Source organism: Neoarius graeffei, chromosome 14 (genome assembly GCF_027579695.1).
Source record: "Neoarius graeffei isolate fNeoGra1 chromosome 14, fNeoGra1.pri, whole genome shotgun sequence".
Classification (NCBI taxonomy): Eukaryota; Metazoa; Chordata; class Actinopteri; order Siluriformes; family Ariidae; genus Neoarius; species Neoarius graeffei.
In genome coordinates, this window is record NC_083582.1 from 43,137,433 (window position 1) to 43,159,514 (window position 22,082).

Consider the following 22,082-nt stretch of genomic DNA (forward strand, 5'->3'; position numbering starts at 1 on the left):
GCTCATTATTTGCTCAGGAATCCCCTCAAATTAAATAACTCCCCAGCCACAGAATGGCCTGTTTTTTTAATTTTAGATATCACAGAAATAAACATTGACCAAATTTCAGAGGGAACTAAATTTCACCGGTTTTATGAACTCGAAAGGCCGTCTACTTTTAAAATAAGTTCACTGGCCAAAAAAAAAAAAAAAAAAAAAAAAGTTTGTGAACCCCTGTCATATACAACGCCAATCTTTACGCTACAGTGTTCTTAAAAAGAAGAAACTGACCGTGCTTGAGGAGACACTTGCAGCATGATGGTGTTCATGATCAGCGGCACAAACTCAGACACCACGTTGTGAATGTTTAGTTTGTAAAGCTGCAAAAAAACCACACACACACACACACACACACACACACACACACACACACAAATCATCAGAAGACTGGCAGGATGTACGGGGAGTTTCTAGACACTGAAAAAAGCGTGTATTTTTACGAAGCTTGCGGATGTACGATGCGTCGTCTTCACCTGATACATGAGCACCACAATGATTGGCAGTTCAGCCAGGACCTTGAGAGAGAGCGACCCCCGGGGAATGATGGTATGCTGCAGCACAGAAAGGAGATAAATGAGACACACCCCGCGGGACGACATCACTCAGAAACAAGACAGAGCTCGGCTGCTCAATGGCGCACCAGCTGTCACTAATAAAATATGACACGAGGAGTAATTAATTGAAAGCGCTTTTCCCCCCCTCGCATGCAGCACAATCATCGCTGTGTCTATCTGAAAGGACATTAATGGATTATCAAACAGCTGGAGATGACGCAATAGCTCTCGGTTCTGACAATAAAGACCATCAGCGCAAAGAAACGGGTGGACGACACCCTCTAGTGGATGGAAAGTAGAAACGCCATTCGGACAAAACAACAGATGAGACGTGCTGAGTGATAAAAACGGCTCTCAGACATCACGCAGGAATCACATTCTCAGCCAAGTGTAAAGTAATCTGGAAATTGAGCTTCAGTGGCAGTCAGCAGAGACACTCAGATCTTATCAGTTTTACTTTCAGCGCCCAGGACTGATGGTACTTTAAAGCACGCACACATACACACATACAGTACACACACACACACACACGTGTGTACCATTTTCTGGGCTAAAGCACATCGCCCTCATCATTGTGTCTCAAGCATCTGTGTGTGCAAAAAAAAAAGGCAACCGAGTAACAGGCAGAGCTCTGTAGGTACGGACCGTGCGGGTCTCGCTGTCCTCCCGCTCAGGAGCGGTCTTCACCAGCACTGACGTGATCATGCCCACCATCTCCGGAGAGGGCACAGTGTTCTCCGCGATCACCTGAGGATTCTCAAAGTACCTCGTCTAAGAGAAAAGAAACGGAGGACAGTTAAAAATCGGCACAATACAAAAGTAACGATGCACAATAACGGGTATGACGATTCATTATCCTCATACGCACAGAGCAGCAGGTTACAGTGTACACCGAGTGATCACAGTTAGTTAGCTTGATGCTGACATCACAATTTTTCAGCAAAATTAAAAAAAAAAATTAAAATTTGTTTGGTTTTAAAGCGAGACAGCCTTTCAATTTCAGAAAATTGAGTTCCCTCTGAACTTCGGTCATTGTGATGTACGTTTATTCCTGTAATATCTCACAAAATATCAGGCCATTCTGTGGCTGGGAAGTGATTTAATTTGAAGGGATTCCTGAGAAAATCATGTGCATGAAATCGCTCGCTTTGCGCAGTCAAGCAGACAGAGGAAGTCCGTGTGCGCATGTGCAGGTTTATCTGCTGCTGCTTCTTTTGGGTTTTACGGCAGCTGGCATCCAGTGTTGCATTACTGCCATCTACAGGTTTAACCTTTGACTGTGCACTGACCGTTCCATCGTTCTGTCGTTAAACGAACAGCTGATCACGCCGAGGTGCTCGCTGAGCGCCGATATTCATTAGTTTGGTCCTGCGTTTCCTTTCCTTCGCAAATTAACAGCTTTTTTCCTTGCTTTCCGTTACTGTAGTTCTCTTTGACTCCATCCTTACATTTGAACCCCATTTTAAACTCATTACTAAGAACGCATTCTTTCACCGCCGCAATATTGCACGTCTCCGCCCTCTTCTATTAGAAACCGATGCCAAAATGTTGGTCAATGCGTTTATCTTTTCTCCTCTTGACTACTGCAATTCTCTCTTTTACGGTCTCCCTGGGGCGGCACGGTGGTGTAGTGGTTAGCGCTGTCACCTCACAGCAAGAAGGTCCGGGTTTGAGCCCCGTGGCCGGCGAGGGGCCTTTCTGTGTGGAGTTTGTATGTTCTCCCCGTGTCCGCGTGGGTTTCCTCCGGGTGCTCCGGTTTCCCCCACAGTCCAAAGACATGCAGGTTAGGTTAACTGGCGACTCTAAATTGACCGTAGGTGTGAATGTGAGTGTGAATGGTTGTCTGTGTCTATGTGTCAGCCCCGTGATGACCTGGCGACTTGTCCAGGGTGTACCCCGCCTTTCGCCCGTAGTCAGCTGGGATTTATGGGGACTGGTTATTACTCATTGTCAACATCACTTGTTTTTCTAAAAAATGTCCATTAAAATTCATAGTCATTTATAGTTCCATTAATAATTCAAATTTTCATATATTCAATATATTGAATTAAATAAAAATTCATATCTTATCGAGACTGACCTTTTCCTAATGTCCACATTACTTGTATATGATTTCTTCACAATGTCTATTTAAACTTTAAAGTTATACAGTTATCAACACTGTCAGCTAGAATTCAAATTATCATCTATTCAATGTATTGAATCAAACAAATGCATATTTTATGGGGACTGTATCTTATTGTCCACATCACTTGTATGTTTTCTTCAAAAGGAAAATGTCTTTTACACTTTTTATAGTTAAAAGTTATTTACAGTTCCCAGTTATTTTGAAACAAATTTTCATTTGATCATTTAGACTTCAGCTTCTTGGCCAAAGCCAAAAGCTCATCAGTCCTCTCTTTTTTCCTTTTTCTTTCATTAGCCAGCGCCTCCTGTGTTTTTACATGCTCTAACCTGGCTCTCTTCTGCTCTCTCTCACACTCCTCTCTTGCTTTGCTAAACTTGTTTTTTTATACCAGCATCAATTTCACGTACCTTCGCGTCATCTCGCTTGTCAATAGTATTCAGCATCTTGAGAAAAAACGCCGATTAGAGGAGCGTATTTTTGACATGCAGCTCACGAACATGTGCAAGTTTTGATAAAGAAAGCGGATGTGGATGTCTTTGTAAAAACTGTTTTGATGGGCTATTATGGTCTCGACATAGATGTTTTGACCAATAACAATGTAGATAACACGAATTTTGGGCGGCACGGTGGTGTAGTGGTTAGCGCTGTCGCCTCACAGCAAGAAGGTCCTGGGTTCGAGCCCCGTGGCCGGCGAGGGCCTTTCTGTGTGGAGTTTGCATGTTCTCCCTGTGTCCGCGTGGGTTTCCTCCGGGTGCTCCGGTTTCCCCCACAGTCCAAAGACATGCAGGTTAGGTTAACTGGTGACTCTAAATTGACCGTAGGTGTGAATGTGAGTGTGAATGGTTATCTGTGTCTATGTGTCAGCCCTGTGATGACCTGGCGACTTGTCCAGGGTGTACCCCGCCTTTCGCCCGTAGTCAGCTGGGATAGGCTCCAGCTTGCCTGCGACCCTGTAGAACAGGATAAAGTGGCTACAGATAATGAGAACACGAATTTTACATCACATTCAACGAGACTAAACGAGACTAAAGATGGCGACTTACAAATAACGTGTAAACATCGTTGGAGTTAATCAAGTTTGAACAGCATGAAGGAACATACCCCAACCCCCCGAAATTAATTTAAAAAAAAAAAAAAATTTCTCAACAGATTTGGCATAATATAAAAAGGTCGTTTTTTTACTCAAAAAAAAAAGCGCGGAAATCCGCCAAAAAGCGGAAAACTCTCATCCCTGCCGTATAGAACCCCAAGCTGAACTTTGGTACCAAGAGGCTATGATTTGTGGTTGCTGAAAAAAAGGCGTGTTTTGGACAGACAGACAGAGGTAAACCAGTATACCCTCCTCCTTCGGAGCGGGGGTATAATAAATGATATTTTATAATGTAATATTACAAGTACATACCACTACTTTCGGCAGATCTTTGTAGATTTGCTTCACAAAGTCCAGAAAATGATGAATCTGTTCGGAAAAATAACAAATGCAGACAGTTGCTTTGGCTGCTTAATCTCACTATGAAAATCATACAGCTGGAGATGATCCAGTGTTTCACCTCTTGAGAAATCGGAGGTCGAAACTGCTTATGCAGTTCAATGATGATGCGCAGACAGATCAGCACATTTTCCTCACTTTCAATCTAAAGAATAAAAACACGAGCATTCAAAAACACTGAAGACACACTCAAATCAACGTGGAAACACTGCGTGTGTGTTGCAGACGTCCCCCGGTGAAATCCAGCTCACCTCAAGGAAGCGAAACATCACAGAAAGGATGTTCTTTACATGAGGTCGCAGGTGCTCATTGGTAGGGATGCGGTGGATAATTTCAAGGACCAGCTTCCTTAGTTGCTGGAAGAGAACATCAGAATAAGAAACCGGACTGTGTGTAAACTATAAAGTGCTTCCAGGGTTAAGGATAAGGGGAATAGTAACGGTACACAGCAGGGCTTTGAACTGGTTCAAGGAACAAAAACGAAAACCGGGAACTTTTTCTATTTCACATGGAACAGAAACGAAACCAGAAACTTTATTATTTTTTATGTTCCGGAACAGAAACGCTTATTAAAAATAATGGTAACCGGTTAATACCGGTTTTTATTTTGTTCCTCAAAGTTTCCGTAGCCTACAAATAAAGTCATTCTTCTCCTGCGCAAGTTTCTATGACCCGCTGGGGTTCACTTCCTGTGTGACGTTCGCTGACTGAATGGAGAGAGCAGGAGGGTGGACTACTATCACGTCTCCACATCTTAAATAAGAGGTAAATATTGCAGTCTATCGTTATTCGAAAACGTCAATTTCAAACACGATATCAATATATTTGTCCACGTTAATGAGAGGCTCGCGAACATTAAATGACGTTAACCTCTGTTAGCCTATCAGTGCATAGGGCCTGACTAGCCTTTGGTAACACACTAAACGAATTCTCTTTCATTTTTGGCACTTTTTCTGTTTGTGTAGATGGGAAGACATACTGAGAATCCAAATCGCCAACATTTGAAATAATAATTGTTTTGAATTATTTCTTGTCTTATTTAATGAAGGTTGTAATAGAATTAGCCTACATTTGGCTTAAGCTGGATGAGACAGAGACATCATTTTATAGCCGTTTGTTAAACAGCTGACAGGGAACGTAATTAACCGTTCCGGGAACGAAATTTTTTTGTTCTAACCGGTTCGGGAACGTCTATTTAATGGCGGAACCCAAAACTTTAAAATTCTGTTTCTGTTCGGAACGAACCAATAGGAAAAAAATTCTGGTTCAAAGCCCTGGTACAGAGAGCTTGTTTAGGCAGAAAAAGCCGAGGAAAGCACCTGCGTGGGCTTCTCCTGAAGAAACTGCACCTCTCCATCCTGAAGAAAGGTGAGAAAGCGGGGGATGATGTGTTCCAGGAAAGTTGAGTACTGTGGAGACGACGTCACGTTCTACAAAAAACAAAATGTTTGAGGGCATTTTACAGCATTTAAAAATTAATAAAAAAAAACAAAAAACACAAAATTCTACAATTCTAATTTTAGGACTTCAGGCTTACCTCAAAGTTTTCACTGACTTCCTGCATCATTTTCAGCTTCGTCTCATCCTCTAAAAGCCACATTAGAGAGAACGGTGCATAATTGGTGACTCATAACTGATATCATCTTTCCTTTCACCACCACCACACACACGGTCACAGCAGTCAAGCTCTCGCCGAGACACACCTCAGTTTAAGCTAGAACCTTAAGAAGACCTTCCTGCTTTACTGCCAGCCTTCTTTCAGACTAGGCACAGTCAGTATTCTTTTTTTTTTTTTTTTTAAAGTGTATTTATGAAGTTTTTCAGTCAGTCATTCAGGTCGACAGCCCAGTCGAAAACCATTCGGGCTCTTCCCATCTCACACGCCAGCTTCAGACGGGAAACTTGGCCATATTTGTGAAACTGACTGCTAACAACAGGCTCAAATTGTGCACTGTTTGCTTTTCAAGACGTCTGGGGTGGAGTTACATTGACATCACTGCTGCATTCAATTTACCTCAGAACGCTTTTTTTTTTTTTTTACACATCTCTGGGAATGCTTGGGGGGGAGGGGGATGCACCATTTTTTAACCTCTAGCCAGGCTTGTAGTACTCGAGTCCAAGACTCAGACTTGAGTCCGACTTTAAAGGAACAGTCCACTGTACTTCCATAATGAAATATGCTCTTATCTGAATTGAGACGAGCTGCTCCGTACCTCTCCGAGCTTTGCGCGACCTCCCAGTGAGTCAGACACGCTGTCACTCCTGTTAGCAATGTAGCTAGGCTCAGTATGGCCAATGGTATTTTCTGGGGCTGTAGTTAGATGTGACCAAACTCTTCCGCGTTTTTCCTGTTTACATAGGTTTATATGACCAGTGACATGAAACAAGTTCAGTTACACAAATTGAAACGTGGTGATTTTCTATGCTATGGAAAGTCCGCACTATAACGACAGGCATACTAACACCTTCTGCGCGCTTCGACAGCGCATTGATATCTGAGCTCCGTATCAATGCGCTGCCGAAGCGCGCAGAAGGTGTTAGTATGCCTGTCGTTATAGTGCGGACTTTCCATAGCATAGAAAATCGCTACGTTTCAATTTGTGTAACTGAACTTGTTTCATGTCACTGGTCATATAAACCTATGTAAACAGGAAAAACGCGGAAGAGTTTGGTCACATCTAACTACAGCCCCAAAAAATACCATTGGCCATACTGAGCCTAGCTACATTGCTAACAGGAGTGACAGCGCGTCTGACTGACTGGGAGGTCGCGCAAAGCTCGGAGAGGTACGGAGCAGCTCGTCTCAATTCACATAAGAGCATATTTCATTATGGAAGGACGGTGGACTGTTCCTTTAAGGATTTGTGACTTGACTTGGACTTGAGCACTCGGACGCGTGCACTGACTGCATTCGGACTCGTAAATTGGAGACGAGGACTCGGATTTTCTCTTTATTTTTTGTAACATGCCATGATAAATTTGGCATAAGATATTTACAGTGGTATGCAAAAGTCTGGGCACCCCTGGTCAAAATTGCTGTGACTGAACAGTTAAGCAAGTTGAAGATGAAATGATCTCCAAAAGGCATAAAGTTAAAGATGACTCATTCCCTTTATATTTTAAGCAAAAACAATTTTTTATTTTTCATCTTTTACATTTTCAAAATGACAAAAAAGGAAAAGGGCCCAAAGCAAAAGTTTGGGCACCCTGCATGGTTAGTACCTAGTAACACCCCCTTTGACAAGTATCACAGCTTGTAAACACTTTTTGTAGCCAGCTAATAATCTTTCAGTTCTTACCTGGGGGATTTTCACACATTCGTCTTTGCAAAAGGCTTCCAGTTCTACAAGTTTCTTGGGCTGTCTTGCATGCACTGCTCTTTTGAGATCTATCCACAGATTTTCAATGATGTTTATGTCAGGGGACTGTGAGGGCCAGGGCAAAACCTTCAGCTTGTGCCACTTGAGGTATTCCATTGTAGATTTTGAGGTGCGTTTTGGATCATCGTCTTATTGTAGGACCCATCCTCTTTTTAACTTCAACTTTTTTTTTTTTTACAGTTGGTGTGATGTTTGCTTCCAGAATTTGCTGGTGTTTATTCGAATCACGGGCGATTGCTCTAAGACAACGAGGGAGGCTCAGCCTCCTCTAAAAATGCCCTTATAACTTTAATGTGCGCGTGAGTTTCTCCCCCTCGTGACAGCGCGATGCAGCGCAGCCTCAGTGGACTTCAATGGCATTTGGGAGCTCTGCGCTTTCCAATCTCAAAATGCAAGACGGTTATTGGACAAATACTGCGAAAACGCCCGCCTACGGACTCCGAGCCTCACAGTGGGAGGGACATGGCAAAGCTTTCCGCGAGGAGACTGGTGATTGGTGAAAGCGGCCGGATATTTTCTTTGACTGACAGCTCGTTTCAACTATAGACAGGCAGCGGTGAATCTCAGTTCAGTCCCATGCGGATTCGCAAGTGCTGTGGTGTATTGTAAGAGATCAGCTTACATTTCGACTTCATTCATTACATACGGTTTCTACCAGCTTTTTTAGTTTGTATATATTTTCATTGTAAATAAAGTGTAAATATAGTGTTGTCAAGTTTGCTATCTTAGTTCCAGAAATTTCGTTTATTTGAGTGACTGAACTTGAACTTGAGGGGGCTAGTCAGCTAGCAAGAAAGCTGCGCACGGATGCCAAGCATTGCTGATTTAATTTTGGTGAAGCCATTTGCCAGTCTTCCTTTCGAGGAAAAAATTAAAATTAAAGAGCAGGGTAGACCAACGCCTCAAATTGACTTGGTGAAAAAGGTAGGGAATAATACTCGTTCCTTTCAGCTCTCCTGGTACGAGAAAGTGAATTGGCTAACAGCAAGTGACCCACATCAACAACAGTAAATAGGCTACTTTAGTAATATGTCATGGATGGACCAAAAATATAGAATCTATTTAAAATGTTTATGCTGAGTATATTATATTTGAATATATATTTTTCTGGATATGAATTAAACACAGCTACAATTTGGAAAACATTTTTAAACAAAAACACAGCCGAGAACATTTCACACTACTGACCTGGATTAAAAGTGAAGGGTTATCAAAATTGCCAATAAAACATTTCTCAGTCAAAATAAGTAAAATATAGGGAAAGTGTCATTGAATGAAATGTGTGGCACCCAGCTCTACTGCTGAGGTTCCTGACAAAGAGCTGCTTTCAATAATGATCAATTTTTAAACAACATGCCACAATTTTAAAACATAAAATGTTAAAATATACCCCCCCCCCCCCAACACCACCATCATGTATATTGGACAGTAGGCTAATGGGCCAAAAGAACCTGTTATTTCACAGTTTGTGACGCTGCCAACAATCAGCCAGATCAGAGGCAAGAGTATGGGCAAAATTGATCTTTTTTCTTTTAAAATCTGGAAATATCGTAACCAACCAGCCTCCCGTTTGAAAGACTACCAGCCGCCACTGATTCGAATCCATGCTTCCCTCGACCAGTGAAACGTGCCCTGTGCCACCGGCTGCAACACAACCCCAAAGCATGATTGATCCACACCCATGCTTCAGAGTTGGAGAGGTGTTCTTTTCCTGGAATTTGGCACCCTTTCTTCTCCAAACATACCTTTGCACATTGTGGCCAAAAAGTTCTATTTTGATTTCATCAGTCCACAGGACTTGTTTCCAAAATGCATCAGGCTTATTTAGATGTTCATTTGCAAACTTCAGACGTTGAATTTTGTGGCTAGGATGCAGGAAAGGTTTTATTCTGATGACTCTTCCATGAAGGTCATATTTGTTCAGGTGTCGCTGCATAGTAGAACAGTGCACCACCACTCCAGGGTCTGCTAAATCTTTCTGAAGGTCTTTTGCAGTCAAACAGGGGTTTTTATTTGCCTTTCTAGCAATCCAATGAGCAGTTCTTTCAGAAAGTTTTCTTCATCTTTCAGACCTCACCTTAATCTCCACTGTTTCTGTTAACTGCCATTTCTTAATAACATCACGATCTGAGGAAACAGCTACCTGAAAACACTTTGCTATGTTCTTGTAGCCTTCTCCTGCTTTGTGAGCATCAATTATTTTATTATTCAGAATGTGAGGGAGTTGCTTAGAGGAGCCCATGGCTGTTGATTTGAGGGACAAGTTTGAGGAGTCAGAGCATTTATACAGCTTTGAAATCTGCATCATCTGACCTTTCCTAACGAAGAATTTGAACAAGCCACAGCTCAATAAGCTAATTAAGGGTCTGGAACCTTGGTAAAAGTTACCTGAGAACTCAAATCTATTGGGGGTGCCCAAACTTTCGCATGGTGTTCCTTTTCTTTTTTCACTCTCCAATTGTACAAAACAAAAATAATACACAAATCTTGCAGAAAGCGCTGAAATGTGTCGTCTTTACCTTTATGCCTTTTGGTGATCAGTTCATCTTCTGCTCACTTAACTATTCACGGTAACAGACATTTTCAGCAAGGGTGCCCAAACTTTTGCATGGCACTGTATGTCTACACTAAATTTTATACTAATTTTGTGCAAGAGAATGCACATTCACCTGTTCATACGTCATGTTCAGGAACAAACTAACGTTCATGGCGCTAGAATGCCTGGAGAGAAGCCCCTAGGATTGTCCGCTTTGCTTATCCAGACTTCTCGTGCAGTGGGGGGAGAAAAAAAAAAAAAAAACGCACTGCTGTGTGTTCCATATGTAGAAGAACTATCCAGGAGACGACGGGGGCGACCTCGAACTTCAATCGTCATTTGGCAAGACTCCACCCGGAGGAGGAAGTGACATGCTATGTTCATTGCCCCGTTGATAGTGGGCGGGGCTTGCTGAGCGATGAACAAGCTTTTTATCTGTAGCCTATTAACTAAAACGGGGCAGTCGAGCAGTAACGTTAGTCCAACACAGTAGCGGAGACGGTTTCACATAAACGCAGCAACTACCATCGTCAAATAGTGCGGGTGGAGTCTTGTTCTCGGACTCGACTTGAAATTTTCCTTAATGACCTGGACTCGGGGGCGGCACGGTGGTGTAGTGGTTAGCGCTGTCGCCTCACAGCAAGAAGGTCCGGGTTCGAGCCCCGTGGCTGATGAGGGCCTTTCTGTGTGGAGTTTGCATGTTCTCCCCATGTCCGTGTGGGTTTCCTCCGGGTGCTCCGGTTTCCCCCACAGTCCAAAGACATGCAGGTTAGGTTAACTGGTGACTCTAAATTGACCGTAGGTGTGAATGTGAGTGTGAATGGTTGTCTGTGTCTATGTGTCAGCCCTGTGATGACCTGCCGACTTGTCCAGGGTGTACCCCGCCTTTCGCCCGTAGACAGCTGGGATAGGCTCCAGCTTGCCTGCGACCCTGTAGAACAGGATAAAGCGGCTACAGATAATGAGATGAGATTTGGACTCGAGGTTTAGTGACTCGACTCCAACGCTGCTCCTCAATACAGCACATTGTATAGTCAGCGTTATACATTTAATATACGTGGACTGACCAAAAACACTATACGTGTGTCCCCGTATACACACACACACACTCATTTAAGAGTAAACAAGTGCTATTTTGTTTTCTTTGATGCTGTGAGCAGCCATATTGATTTGGCTTCACTCCGTACACACTGCGAAGGAACTTATAGTTGAGGAAAACTAGCTGACGAGTAGGAATTTCAACATGAGGGTACATCTCATTTGACTTTTCCTGGTTCAAGGTTTGGGAATCAGAACCCAAGGCCAAATTAATCCTTTTACGGTGTGAAACTTACAGGCTAAAAGCTGTACATCAAAAAAAAAAAAAAAAATTCAGCTTTAGACAGTTTGGAAACAGCCCTCTGGTTCACTAGGCCAGATTTACTAAGCAGGACAAATTAGCGCGAGGCCACAATCAAGAAAAGGTGCCGGCGGGAGTGTCCAATTGTGCAGGTGATCTCCCAATAACATGTAAATTCATGAAATGAATTAACTCCATCCGTTCGTTTTAATAACGGCTAGCGAGAACAGCACAAATTCGCACAGGGTCACAAACAGGTACACAATAACCAGCCTCGGCAATCGGTATGTTCTGATAAATATGTCTCTGTATTACAAATAAATTACCACAAGCGGAGAAAACCCTCCCTCTTCTACCACATGCTCTCATTTTTAGTGCTTCCTTCCTGAGCAGGCAGTGCGGGACATTCTGTACCTTTCACAAGCACGCAAATTACATTCTGAATAGAAAAATATGACCTAATCTACGAAAACAAAAAGCTCCTGTGTACACTCGCTCTGGCTGCATTTGACAGGTAGCTGCACACTCGTGCACAGCGTCTCTCTCTCAATATCAAGCACAAAATTAAGACGTGCTTTTTTCAGCGTTACATAATGCCATAATGAGCAGTAAATGGGCAGCTTCAAACTTTAGTAAATCATGTTGCGCGATTCATTTAAAATGTTCTCCTCTTCAAATGCTGTGCTCTGAAAGGGAACCTCTTATCAGTACATAGAACGAGATCAACCACTAAAATAACTGTGTCCATGCCTTTCCATCGCTAACTCTGCGCTGCACGTCTTTAGCAAATCCCAACAGTAGGTTTATTTTTTTTTAAAAACGCCATGCTACAAACCGTTACTAAATCTGGACCATAATGTTTTTGCGTACTCAGTGGATATGTGATACTGACCATCACATCTCCATTATGCTCAGTTGCCATAGAGATGTCAGTGTGAGATCTACACACACACACACACACACACACACACACCGCTCTTACTGCTTTTCAACCAAGACAGGTTGAGGGCCGGTTCAGAGAATAATCTCGAACCACTTCATGTTTTGACAACCCAAAGAACCGGCTCGGGAAACAGCTTACAGAGTAGCACCAACACGCCAAGAGTCTCTCATACCCCTTTTCAACCAACAAGGAACGGGTTCTTGAATGGTTCCGTTCAGGATTCTTTGAACCTCGGGGCCAGCTAGCGAACCAGCAGACGTTTTCACCAGTTTCGAGCGGAACTGTTGTAAATCAAGGATGAGTCATGAACGGACGGCGTTGTACAATTCACAACAGGAGTAAACAGTAGTCGCAAGACGGCACAGCGCACAGATTACCGTGAGCTACTTTGTTATCGCACCGGTGAGTGGCCTAGCAATTAGCGTGTCCGCCTCTTGATCATGAAATCGACTCACGGTCGGGTCATACCATAGACCATCATAAAAATGGTACCTACTGCCATCTGGCAAGGCATGCTGCAATACAGATACGAGTGGGGAGTCAAACTCTGGCGGTTACCAGAGGACTAGCCCCCCACTGTAACCCGAGCTATGTAATGGCCCTTTTCCACTACCCTTTTTCAGCTCACTTCAGCCCGACACGGCTCGCGTTTCGACTATCCAAGAACAGCACGACTCAGCTCGCTTCAGCCCTGCTCAGCCCCCAAAACTCGCACGGTTTTGGAGTGGGGCTGAAGCGAGCCAAACCAAGCTGAGTGAGGCTAGGGGCGTGAGCAGACACTCCCCTGTGCACTGATTGGTGAGGAGGAGTGTCCTCACACGCCCCGCGAGCACGCTGGGATCTGTAAACCCGGAAGAAGGAGAATTACGAGAATTCTGAAGCCTTATGCGCCTCGCCTCATCTATACGCTCTTGCCAGTATCTGTTGGCGTTGTCAGTGACAACAAGCCACAGCACCAAGACCAGCAACACTAACGACTCCATGTCCTCCATGTTTATTGTTTACTATCCGGGTCGTGAGACTACCGCTTAAAAGATCACTGATGTCACTGTTTGCGCCACCTAACGACATCACCTGATGTCCACCCACTTTCGCTAACTCCACCCAATGTGTCCACCCACTTCCAGCCAGCACGGTTCAGCGCGGTTGTAGTCGAAATGCAACGCCAACAGCCCCACTCAGCTCGACTCAGCCCCACTCAGCACGGCACGGCTCAGCCGCGTTCGTAGTGGAAAAGCGGCATAATAGGCAAGAGGCCGAGGGCTACAGAAATGGAGATCGGCGCCGCCCTATGTGCCGCAGGCGTGGGAAGGATTTTGACTGTTATTGCAGATGCATTTTTTTCTGAAGATGTCTCTTTTTCCACTGCTGCGCTGTGCTCCGTCTCCAAATGAATGACACGCTCACTGATCTCACGGTTCATGCTGGAAAAACCAGGGATATTCTGGTTCCAGCTGGGAATCAACTTTTCACGTTCCGAACCCATTTAATTTTTGGTTGAAATGAAAAGAAAGAAAGCAAGCACAACTTTATTCATCACACACTTGTGAAATTTCCTCTCTGCATTTAAAGGATATGGGACATGAAACATAAAAGCACGCTATATCAGTTTCTTTCCATTAAAAATATGAATTAATTGCATCAACAAATACAAAATCATCTATTAAATTCAGCAAAATCGTTATATTCGTGATGATTATATGGCATTTCTGCTCAACTTCCGATATGCATTTTCTACAGCCGGAAGAGCCGCTGTCACGTGATCATACGCCGCAAAAACTTTCGGGCACAGCACAAGTGGGTAGATGAATGGAGAAGTGGATGACAAGAAAATTGTTTTTATAGTCTTTAAAGTACATTGGACATCATGGTGTATTGTGCTGCTTATGGTTGCAATAATTCCAATGGGAAATGCCCTGGAGTAAGTTTTTTTGCATTCCCCAAGGACCCGAAGCTGAGGAAAGTGTGGGCTCACCTGCGCATACGCAGTAGTGATGTGTCGGTCGCGAACGATCCGGTTCAAAGAGCCGGCTCTTCGAAGTGAACGACGGGAGCCGGCTCTTCGGTGGGAGCAGAGTTGGGGAGCCGAAATAGTTTTTTGTCCTTAGGTGCCTCAGAGAGAGACAGACTTTCACATAATGTAATTAATTAACTAGTTAACTGCAGCAATTAAATCAAAAATAAAATCTCAGGAGCCGTTTGGGAGCCGAAAGAGCCGGCTCCTTATAGTAAGAAGAGCCAAAAGAGCCGGCTCCCGAAAAAGAGCCGAAATTCCCATCACTAATGCGCAGTCGGCTTCGCGCATGCACAGTAGGCTAAGTAGGACAACTTTACAGAACACCTGTTGAAAAAACTTTGCACCTACTGTTTCCCACAAACTGTGTTCGGACCATTTCACTGAGGATTCTTTCAACATTAATACTCAGGTACTGAGCGATATTAAATTGCCAAGCCAAATTTAAGAGGCTACTTAAAGATGGAGCCGTTCCCAACGTCCCAATTCAGGAACAAGATGGCGGAGTGAAACCCGAAGTGCTACGGCCACCACGAGGTGCATTCGCTAAGCGACTGAAAGCCGAGGTAAGGATTAGTATTATAATTTTGGGTGTATCAATTATTGATTATCATAATTCTGACTCATTTCGCCATTTTGAATGTTTTCATCTCGGACTCTGGAAGCATTGTATCTCAATCAATCTCGAAAAATATCAGCAAAAAAAATCTAGCTTGCAACGGACTTTAGCTAGATCTATGATGAACTTTCAATGTATGATACAAAAATAATACTTCTTTCAACAGATCATTAGCCTTTGAGCAGAATTGTTTTTAACTTACCAGGAAGTGTTATCGAGCCGACCGCTTTCAGTTTCATGGGGATTGAATGAACTCTCGCTCTCAGAATCATCTGACCCGTCAGAGTAAAGACAAGATCTATGTTCATGTGAATTTCCAGCTATCGGTTCGAATTGATAGGGTCTAACTTCACATCTCTGTGAAACATCAGGAATGTCACTGTCGATGGTGTCCATTTCGGTAACCTGTTTACATTAGATTCCCAAGCGCTGGCTCCTTGGAAAGTTTTTGTTACGTCACGGGTCACGTGACCACCTAGCTCATTAACGAATCCTTGTTTTACGCTGATGTATAAAAAAAACTTGAATAACGTGATGATTTTCACATTTTTGACGCCCTGCAGTGATTTAGATGGCATTTCTTATGTCCTTTATACATAATTATGCCCAGAAAAAAATCCATGTCCCATGTCCTTTAACACATCTAAAGCAGCGAACACACACATGCACAATGAGCGCACACACATAGCATGGCCACCCACTGCTCTGGGTAACAGCGCCCTGGGAGCAGTTGGGAGTTAGGTGCCTCGTTCAAGACCGTCCCATATTAACCTAACCGCGTGTCTTTGGACTGTGGGGGAAACTGGAGCACCCAGAGGAAACCCATGCAGACACAGGGAGAACATGCAAAAAACCTAATTGCTGTGAGGCGACTGTGCTAACCACTACACCACCGTGCTGCCCATGCTCTAGATGGGTTAAAATTTGGTGCACGGACAGTATTCCTTGTTGATCGAAAAGGGGTATTTGAGAGTCTCTTATGCCCCTTTTCCACCAAAGCAGTTCCAGGGCTGGTTCGGGGCCAGTGCTTAGTTTGGAACCGGGTTTTCTGTTTCCACTGACAAAGAACTGGCTCTGGGCCAGAAAAACCGGTTCCAGGCTAGCACCAACTCTCTGCTGGGCCAGAGGAAAGAACCGCTTACGTCAGCGGGGGGCGGAGTTAAGACCAACAACAATAAGACCGCGAAAGATCGCCATTTTTAAGCAACGAGAAGCCGCAGCTGTACAAACGCGAAGTCGTCCATTATTAGGGCCCGAGCCCTATGGGCGAAGGCCCTATTGTTCTTGTAAGAGTTCACTATTATTATTCTTCTTCCGTCTTCTTCTTCTTCTTCTTCCGTCTTCTTCTTCTTCTTTATTTTTCTCCGCTGTTGGGCCATTTTCGGGGCGCTTGCCATGGGCGAAAACGCACGAAATTTGGCACCAGTTCCGAGAATTGCCACCGCTACTCAGAACCAGAAGCCCAAACTTGGCCGGGGCTCCGGGCCTCTATAGCGCCCCCTAAGTCGTTGTGATTTTGGCCTCCCGCATTAAGGTGCCTGGGTGCCATGTAGTTTGTAGTAGTGGCATGCCATTTGGTACGCATATGTATCTCACTAAGCCGGACAAAAATGTAATGCCAATGCATTAGCCACGCCCAACAGGAAGTGAGGTAATTTCACTTTTGTGCGAAATGCATGGCCACGAAGACGGCGCAACTCCTCCTAGACCGTTCATAGGAATGTCACCAAAATTGATACACATCATCTACAGACATGGCTGACAAAAGTTACTAAATACGTTTCACGTAGGATAAACCGTTCAGAAGTTATACGTCAATCAATTTTCGATGCAAAATTTTACATGCTTAAAAATTCATAACAAATCTTCTGATTGCTCAAAACTGCTCATACTTCACACGCAAATCACTCATTGGGCTTCTGACATGTTACCCAATTTCTGTGATATTTCGCCACTGGGGGCGCTATTTTTGGGCAAAAATTCCAATCTTTCCTCAAATTTGGTCAAACTTCACAGCCACCCTCTTACTACCTCCCATGTCATGTATACCACATTTTGGAAATTTTCGTCCATGGGGGGCGCTGTTTTTGGCCGCCGCAATTGCTCCAAAACGGGTTCTTGGTAAATAATTCCATAATGCTTTTCCTTCACACCACTACCTTGTGAGAGTACGTTGCTGTTGCAGACACTTATTTTTCCAACTCATAATCGCTCATGTACAGCGCAGCGCCACCTACTGACATGGGAAAAACCAAAAAATTTATTCTTCAAAAATCTACATCTCATCTTCTATTTACTCAATTGTCATCAAACTTCATACGCAAACTCTTCATAGCTCACCTGACATCTACACCAAATTTTGTGCACTTTCGCCCCTGGGGGTGCTGGTTATGGCAGAAATGATATTGCAGCTTCTGATCTGTCAAACTTGCCAAGCAAACTCTTTACAAGACCCTTATTGGGGCGCTTGCCATGGTCGACAACGCACGAAATTTGGCTCCTTTTTCTTAGACTGCCACCGCTACTGAGAACCAGAAGCCCAGTTCCAGGCGGGCCTCAGGGCCTCTATAGCGCCCCCTAACTCGTTGTGATTTTGGCCTCCCGCATTAAGGTGCCTGGTTGCCATGTAGTTTGTAGTAGTGGCATGCCATTTGGTACGCATATGTATCTCACTAAGCCGGACAAAAATGTTATGCCTATGCATTAGCCACGCCCAACAGGAAGTGAGGTAATTTCACTTTTGTGCGAAATGCATGGCCACGAACTCGGCGCAACTCCTCCTAGACCGTTCATAGGAATGTCACCAAAATTGATAGACATGATCTACAGACATGGCTGACAAAAGTTTCTAAATACGTTTCACGTTGCATAAACCGTTCAGAAGTTATACGTCAATCAATTTTCACTGCAAAATTTTACATGCTTAAAAATTCATAACAAATCTTCTAATTGCTCAAAACTGCTCATACTTCACACGCAAATCACTCATTGAGCTTCTGACATGTTACCCAATTTCTGTGATATTTCGCCACTGGGGGCGCTATTTTGGGGCAAAAATTCCAGTCTTTCCTCAAATTTGGTCAAACTTCACGGCCACCCTCTTACTACCTCCCATGTCATGTATACCACATTTTGGAAATTTTCGTCCATGGGGGGCGCTGTTTTTGGCCGACGCAATTGCGCCAAAACGGGTTTTTGGTAAATAATTCCATAATGCTTTTCCTTCACACCACTACCTTGTGGTAATGTCTCTTGCCGAAGAAGCTGTGGAAGGTATTTCGCGGGGACGCATGCCCCCGCCCCACTTGGCCGCTGGCGCGAGGGCCCGTCGAGGCCGCTTGCGGCTTTAATTATTATTGTTGTTGCTTAGCCTAGTAAACTAGACCCACCCGCCTAGTGGCCAAAAATATTTTTGCCTACAAGTGGGTCTAGCCTCGCACCATATTAACAAAACACCCGGGCATCAAATTGTGCCCGCCAATCACAATGCAAGGTTTTTGTTTGGATTCTTTGGGCGGGCTTTTGCAGGAGTGATGACAAAGCTGCGTGACGCTGGAGAAAGCGCAGCAGGAAAGATGGCTACGGCTAGTGAACAGCGCGCGTTTGACTCCGCTTTGGAATCAGTTGTAGAAGAATTACACTTGGAGTTTTCGTTGAAACATGAGCAGGAAGAGGCTGTCCGCTCATTCCTTTTCAAGAAGGATGTTTTCGCTGTTTTGCCGACCGGCTATGGCAAAAGTCTGATCTACCAGCTGGCTCCGCTCGTAGCCAAAAGGATGGGGCTAGTTTGTGCAGTACGAAGAATTAATAAGCAGCTTTGAAACATTACTTTTTGATTGTTTCTTATTTTCTCATTATTTTAAATTTAAGGGAAATTATTTCACCAAACACCACTAAATAAAAACTCTAAAACAGTTTAAGCAAACCCTTGAAAAACACTTGGAAAAAAAAAATGAGTGTATGTGGTACAGACTCCAAACTTGTGGTCCTTATCTCCAAACTTCTTAATATCTAGAACCTGTTTATTAATTAATACGCATTTTGAAAAATTATTTATTTCAAGGCCTCCCCCACTGCTTTCTGTCGCTCTGACTACGTCACAGTCACTGTTGCGCTGATCGGTCAGAGCGTTGGCCTATACGCACAGAGACAGTTTGAAAGACAACGGGTTGTTCCACCCCCACCCTTTGGAAATGTCTACGACCGAGACCAGACTAAATATTCACATTTAGTCTGGCTTGCCAGGCTAGTTGCTGCTGCTTCTTCCGCGTTGTTTTTGCTTCGATATTTGCGCCAAGGTTTATGCAAACGCAGCGACGTAACTGACGTATACAGCGACGTAACTGACGTGGCTCCCCTTAGCACCGCGAGCTATGAAAAAGCAAACTGGTTCTGAGCTGGCTCGCAAGTTGAACGAGTTGTGAACCAGCACCGGCCTCGAACCAGCTCTGGAACTGATTTGGTGGAAAAGGGGTATTAAGGCCTCTGCATTCTCTTGCGACAAGGCTTTCGCAGATAGCTTTTCGCAGACAGTTGTAATTTATCGTTGAGCGGGGAGTAATAGGCGTGCGCGATGTTATTCACCGCCACAACGCAAGGGGGCGCGAAGTCGCGAAATCGCTAGGAGTAGTTGGTGGGTGTGGTTAGTGGAGTGTTTATCCTCCGGTTACTTATAATGACTAGAACTGGAGTCGTATAGATGTACGTACTTCCTCACTTCCTCGATCAACCGCTCTTCGTGCTGCTCCATCTTCGCTCGTGTTTTTAAAAATGCTGGTTGTGAAAACAAACCAAACCGGGAAAGTAGGGAAGCGGAAGTGCATGTACAGCGGATGCAGAGTGGACCAATCAGAGCCATCTTGTCTGCGACGCTGTCTGCGAGGGTCACAATTTTTGGGAGGTGCGCGCAGAGTGTCTGCGAAGGTGGGGGGGCTACGCAGACACTGTCTGCGACGCTATCTGCGAGGACTGGGTTGTCAGCATAAATTGGCCTTCAGAAGTTTCTGGTTGAAGCGGCTTTGAACTAATGCCGCTTTTCCACTACAAACGTGGCTGAGTCGGGCTGAGCCGTGCCGTGCTGAGTTGGGCTGAGTCGAGCTGAGCGGGGCTATTGGAGTTGCATTTCGACTACAACCACGCTGAACCATGCTGGCTGGAAGTGGGTGGACACATTGGGTGGAGTTAGCGAAAGTGGGTGGATGTCACGTGATGTCGTTAAGCGGCGCAAACAGTGACATCAGTGAGCTTTTAAGCGGTCGTCTCACGACCCGGAGAGTAAACAATAAACATGGAGGACATGGAGTCGTTAGTGTTGCTGGTCTTGGTTCTGTAGCTTGTTGTCACCGACAACGCCAACAGATACTGGCAAGAGTGTATAGATGAGGCGAGGCGCATAAGGCTTCAGAAATTCTCGTAATTCGTAATTATTCTTCTTCCGGGTTTACGGTGTTTACAGATCCCAGCGTGCTCGCGGGGCGTGTGTGGGCATGTGAGGACACTCCTCCTCACCAATCAGTGCACAGGGGAGTGTCTGCTCACGCCCCCAGCCTCACTCGGCTCGCTTCAGCCCCACTCCAAAACGGTGCGAGTTTTAGGGGCTCAGCAGGGCTGAAGCGAGCCGAGTCGTGCTGTTCTTTGGTAGTCGAAACGCGAGCCGTGTCGGGCTGAAGTGAGCTGAAAAAGGGTAGTGGAAAAGGGCCATAATACTACCACTACCAGCCGGAACTAGCACCTGGTTCGTGTTAGTGGAAAGAAGGAATCAGATATCAGCATCATATCAGAAACGAAAGACGTGATGTGGGATGGGATGGGATGGGATGGATGGTACTCACGCGTATTGTTGTCGGTGAGGGCGGCTACAAACTGCAGGTACTTCTTCATAAGGGTTGTCTGATCCACAACGGTGGCGCTGGGCGTGGCCACGAACGCCATGACGACAGCAGCTCAAACAGGAAGGAGGGCGGAGCAGTGAGTGCGGGGTCAATCAGCTCAAACTCATCCTGTCTGCAATGACATCACACACACACACTGTGATCAACACCTGGCGCGCGATTTCTTGTGCGTTATAACCAGTGTGACGTCATCCAAGTACGAAAAGTAAATACATTATAAGAACTTATAAACAGCAATGCATCAATAAGGCGGTGTCGCAAACAGGCTGCAGTGCAGAACACTGAGCTTTACAGTACTTCACACACCACCCATCTCTCACACACACACACACACACACACAGAGAGAGAGAGAGAGAGAGAGAGAGCATGCTTTAAAGCTGCACACAAACTTCATTAAGCATCACAGTCAACTTTTCAACCGCACGCGCGCCAACCTGCAGGCTCCACAGCGAGCGGCTAAGCTAACTAGCGCGCTAACAGCACGGCCCGCGGTGAACCGGACACACCACTGCAGCGTCAAGGTCCAGACAGAGAAAACAAACAATGCACACAAGTTTCAACACGCCATCATTCAATCCTGAAACGCTGATTAAAGGGTCTCTCCGAGGTTCGGCTCCTGAGGAAGAATAAGCGGCGCACCATTGATTCCCAGCACACTGGCGCTAACTCCAGCACTTCACTCAGCCACCCGGGGCCTTTTCGCCCTTCTGTCCGAATTAAACTCGCGCTTCCGGCTTGAAACAAACCAACACGACCAATAAGCTATTATATCCCACATCCTAGCCCTAAAAAGAAAGAAAGAGCACCCACGGACTCACCAGCAACCGGAAAGCGGAAGCAGTTTTAATTGTACTTCCGGTTACGCTGACACGAACATGGCGGAAGGTTTTTTTGTTTTTGTTTTTAAGAATTCCTCACTCCGCCAGCCGAATATTAAACCTGATACTGTTTAATATCACGCCAAATTACCGAGGATTACTCTTGAAACATCTCACCACAGTAAACTCACTTTGTGCTCAGTTATTTATTTTGTCATTTTCAATACAGCAAGCTAGTCCTGCGCGGAAGGATATTCCACTATCGTAGAAGTGAGAAGACCATCAAAAGGGATGGTCTTTCATTTCCATTGACTTGAAGCAAGAAAGAAAG

The 22,082-nt window shown here is 44.7% G+C and overlaps 1 protein-coding gene across 4 annotated transcripts in view; it reads right to left on the reverse strand.

Annotated features, from left to right (window-relative positions):
• Nucleotides 1-21,779, reverse strand: part of trrap (transformation/transcription domain-associated protein) — a 198,789-nt gene extending 177,010 nt beyond the window's left edge. For 2 of the 4 annotated variants that reach the window (XM_060939723.1, XM_060939720.1), the window contains exons 1-10: nt 21,368-21,731; nt 20,873-21,044; nt 5,748-5,797; nt 5,530-5,640; nt 4,462-4,566; nt 4,272-4,355; nt 4,124-4,180; nt 1,239-1,364; nt 513-590; nt 271-359 (exon numbers count right to left, since the gene is read on the reverse strand). In XM_060939723.1, the coding sequence (XP_060795706.1) occupies nt 271-359; nt 513-590; nt 1,239-1,364; nt 4,124-4,180; nt 4,272-4,355; nt 4,462-4,566; nt 5,530-5,640; nt 5,748-5,797; nt 20,873-20,972 (800 nt within the window). In that variant the 5' untranslated portion in view covers nt 20,973-21,044; nt 21,368-21,731. Of the gene's footprint in view, nt 1-270; nt 360-512; nt 591-1,238; nt 1,365-4,123; nt 4,181-4,271; nt 4,356-4,461; nt 4,567-5,529; nt 5,641-5,747; nt 5,798-20,872; nt 21,045-21,367; nt 21,732-21,751 lie in introns of those variants that run through there. The other 2 variants (XM_060939722.1, XM_060939721.1) reach the window with 2 other exon arrangements.
• Between the last annotated feature and the right edge of the window lie 303 nt (nt 21,780-22,082).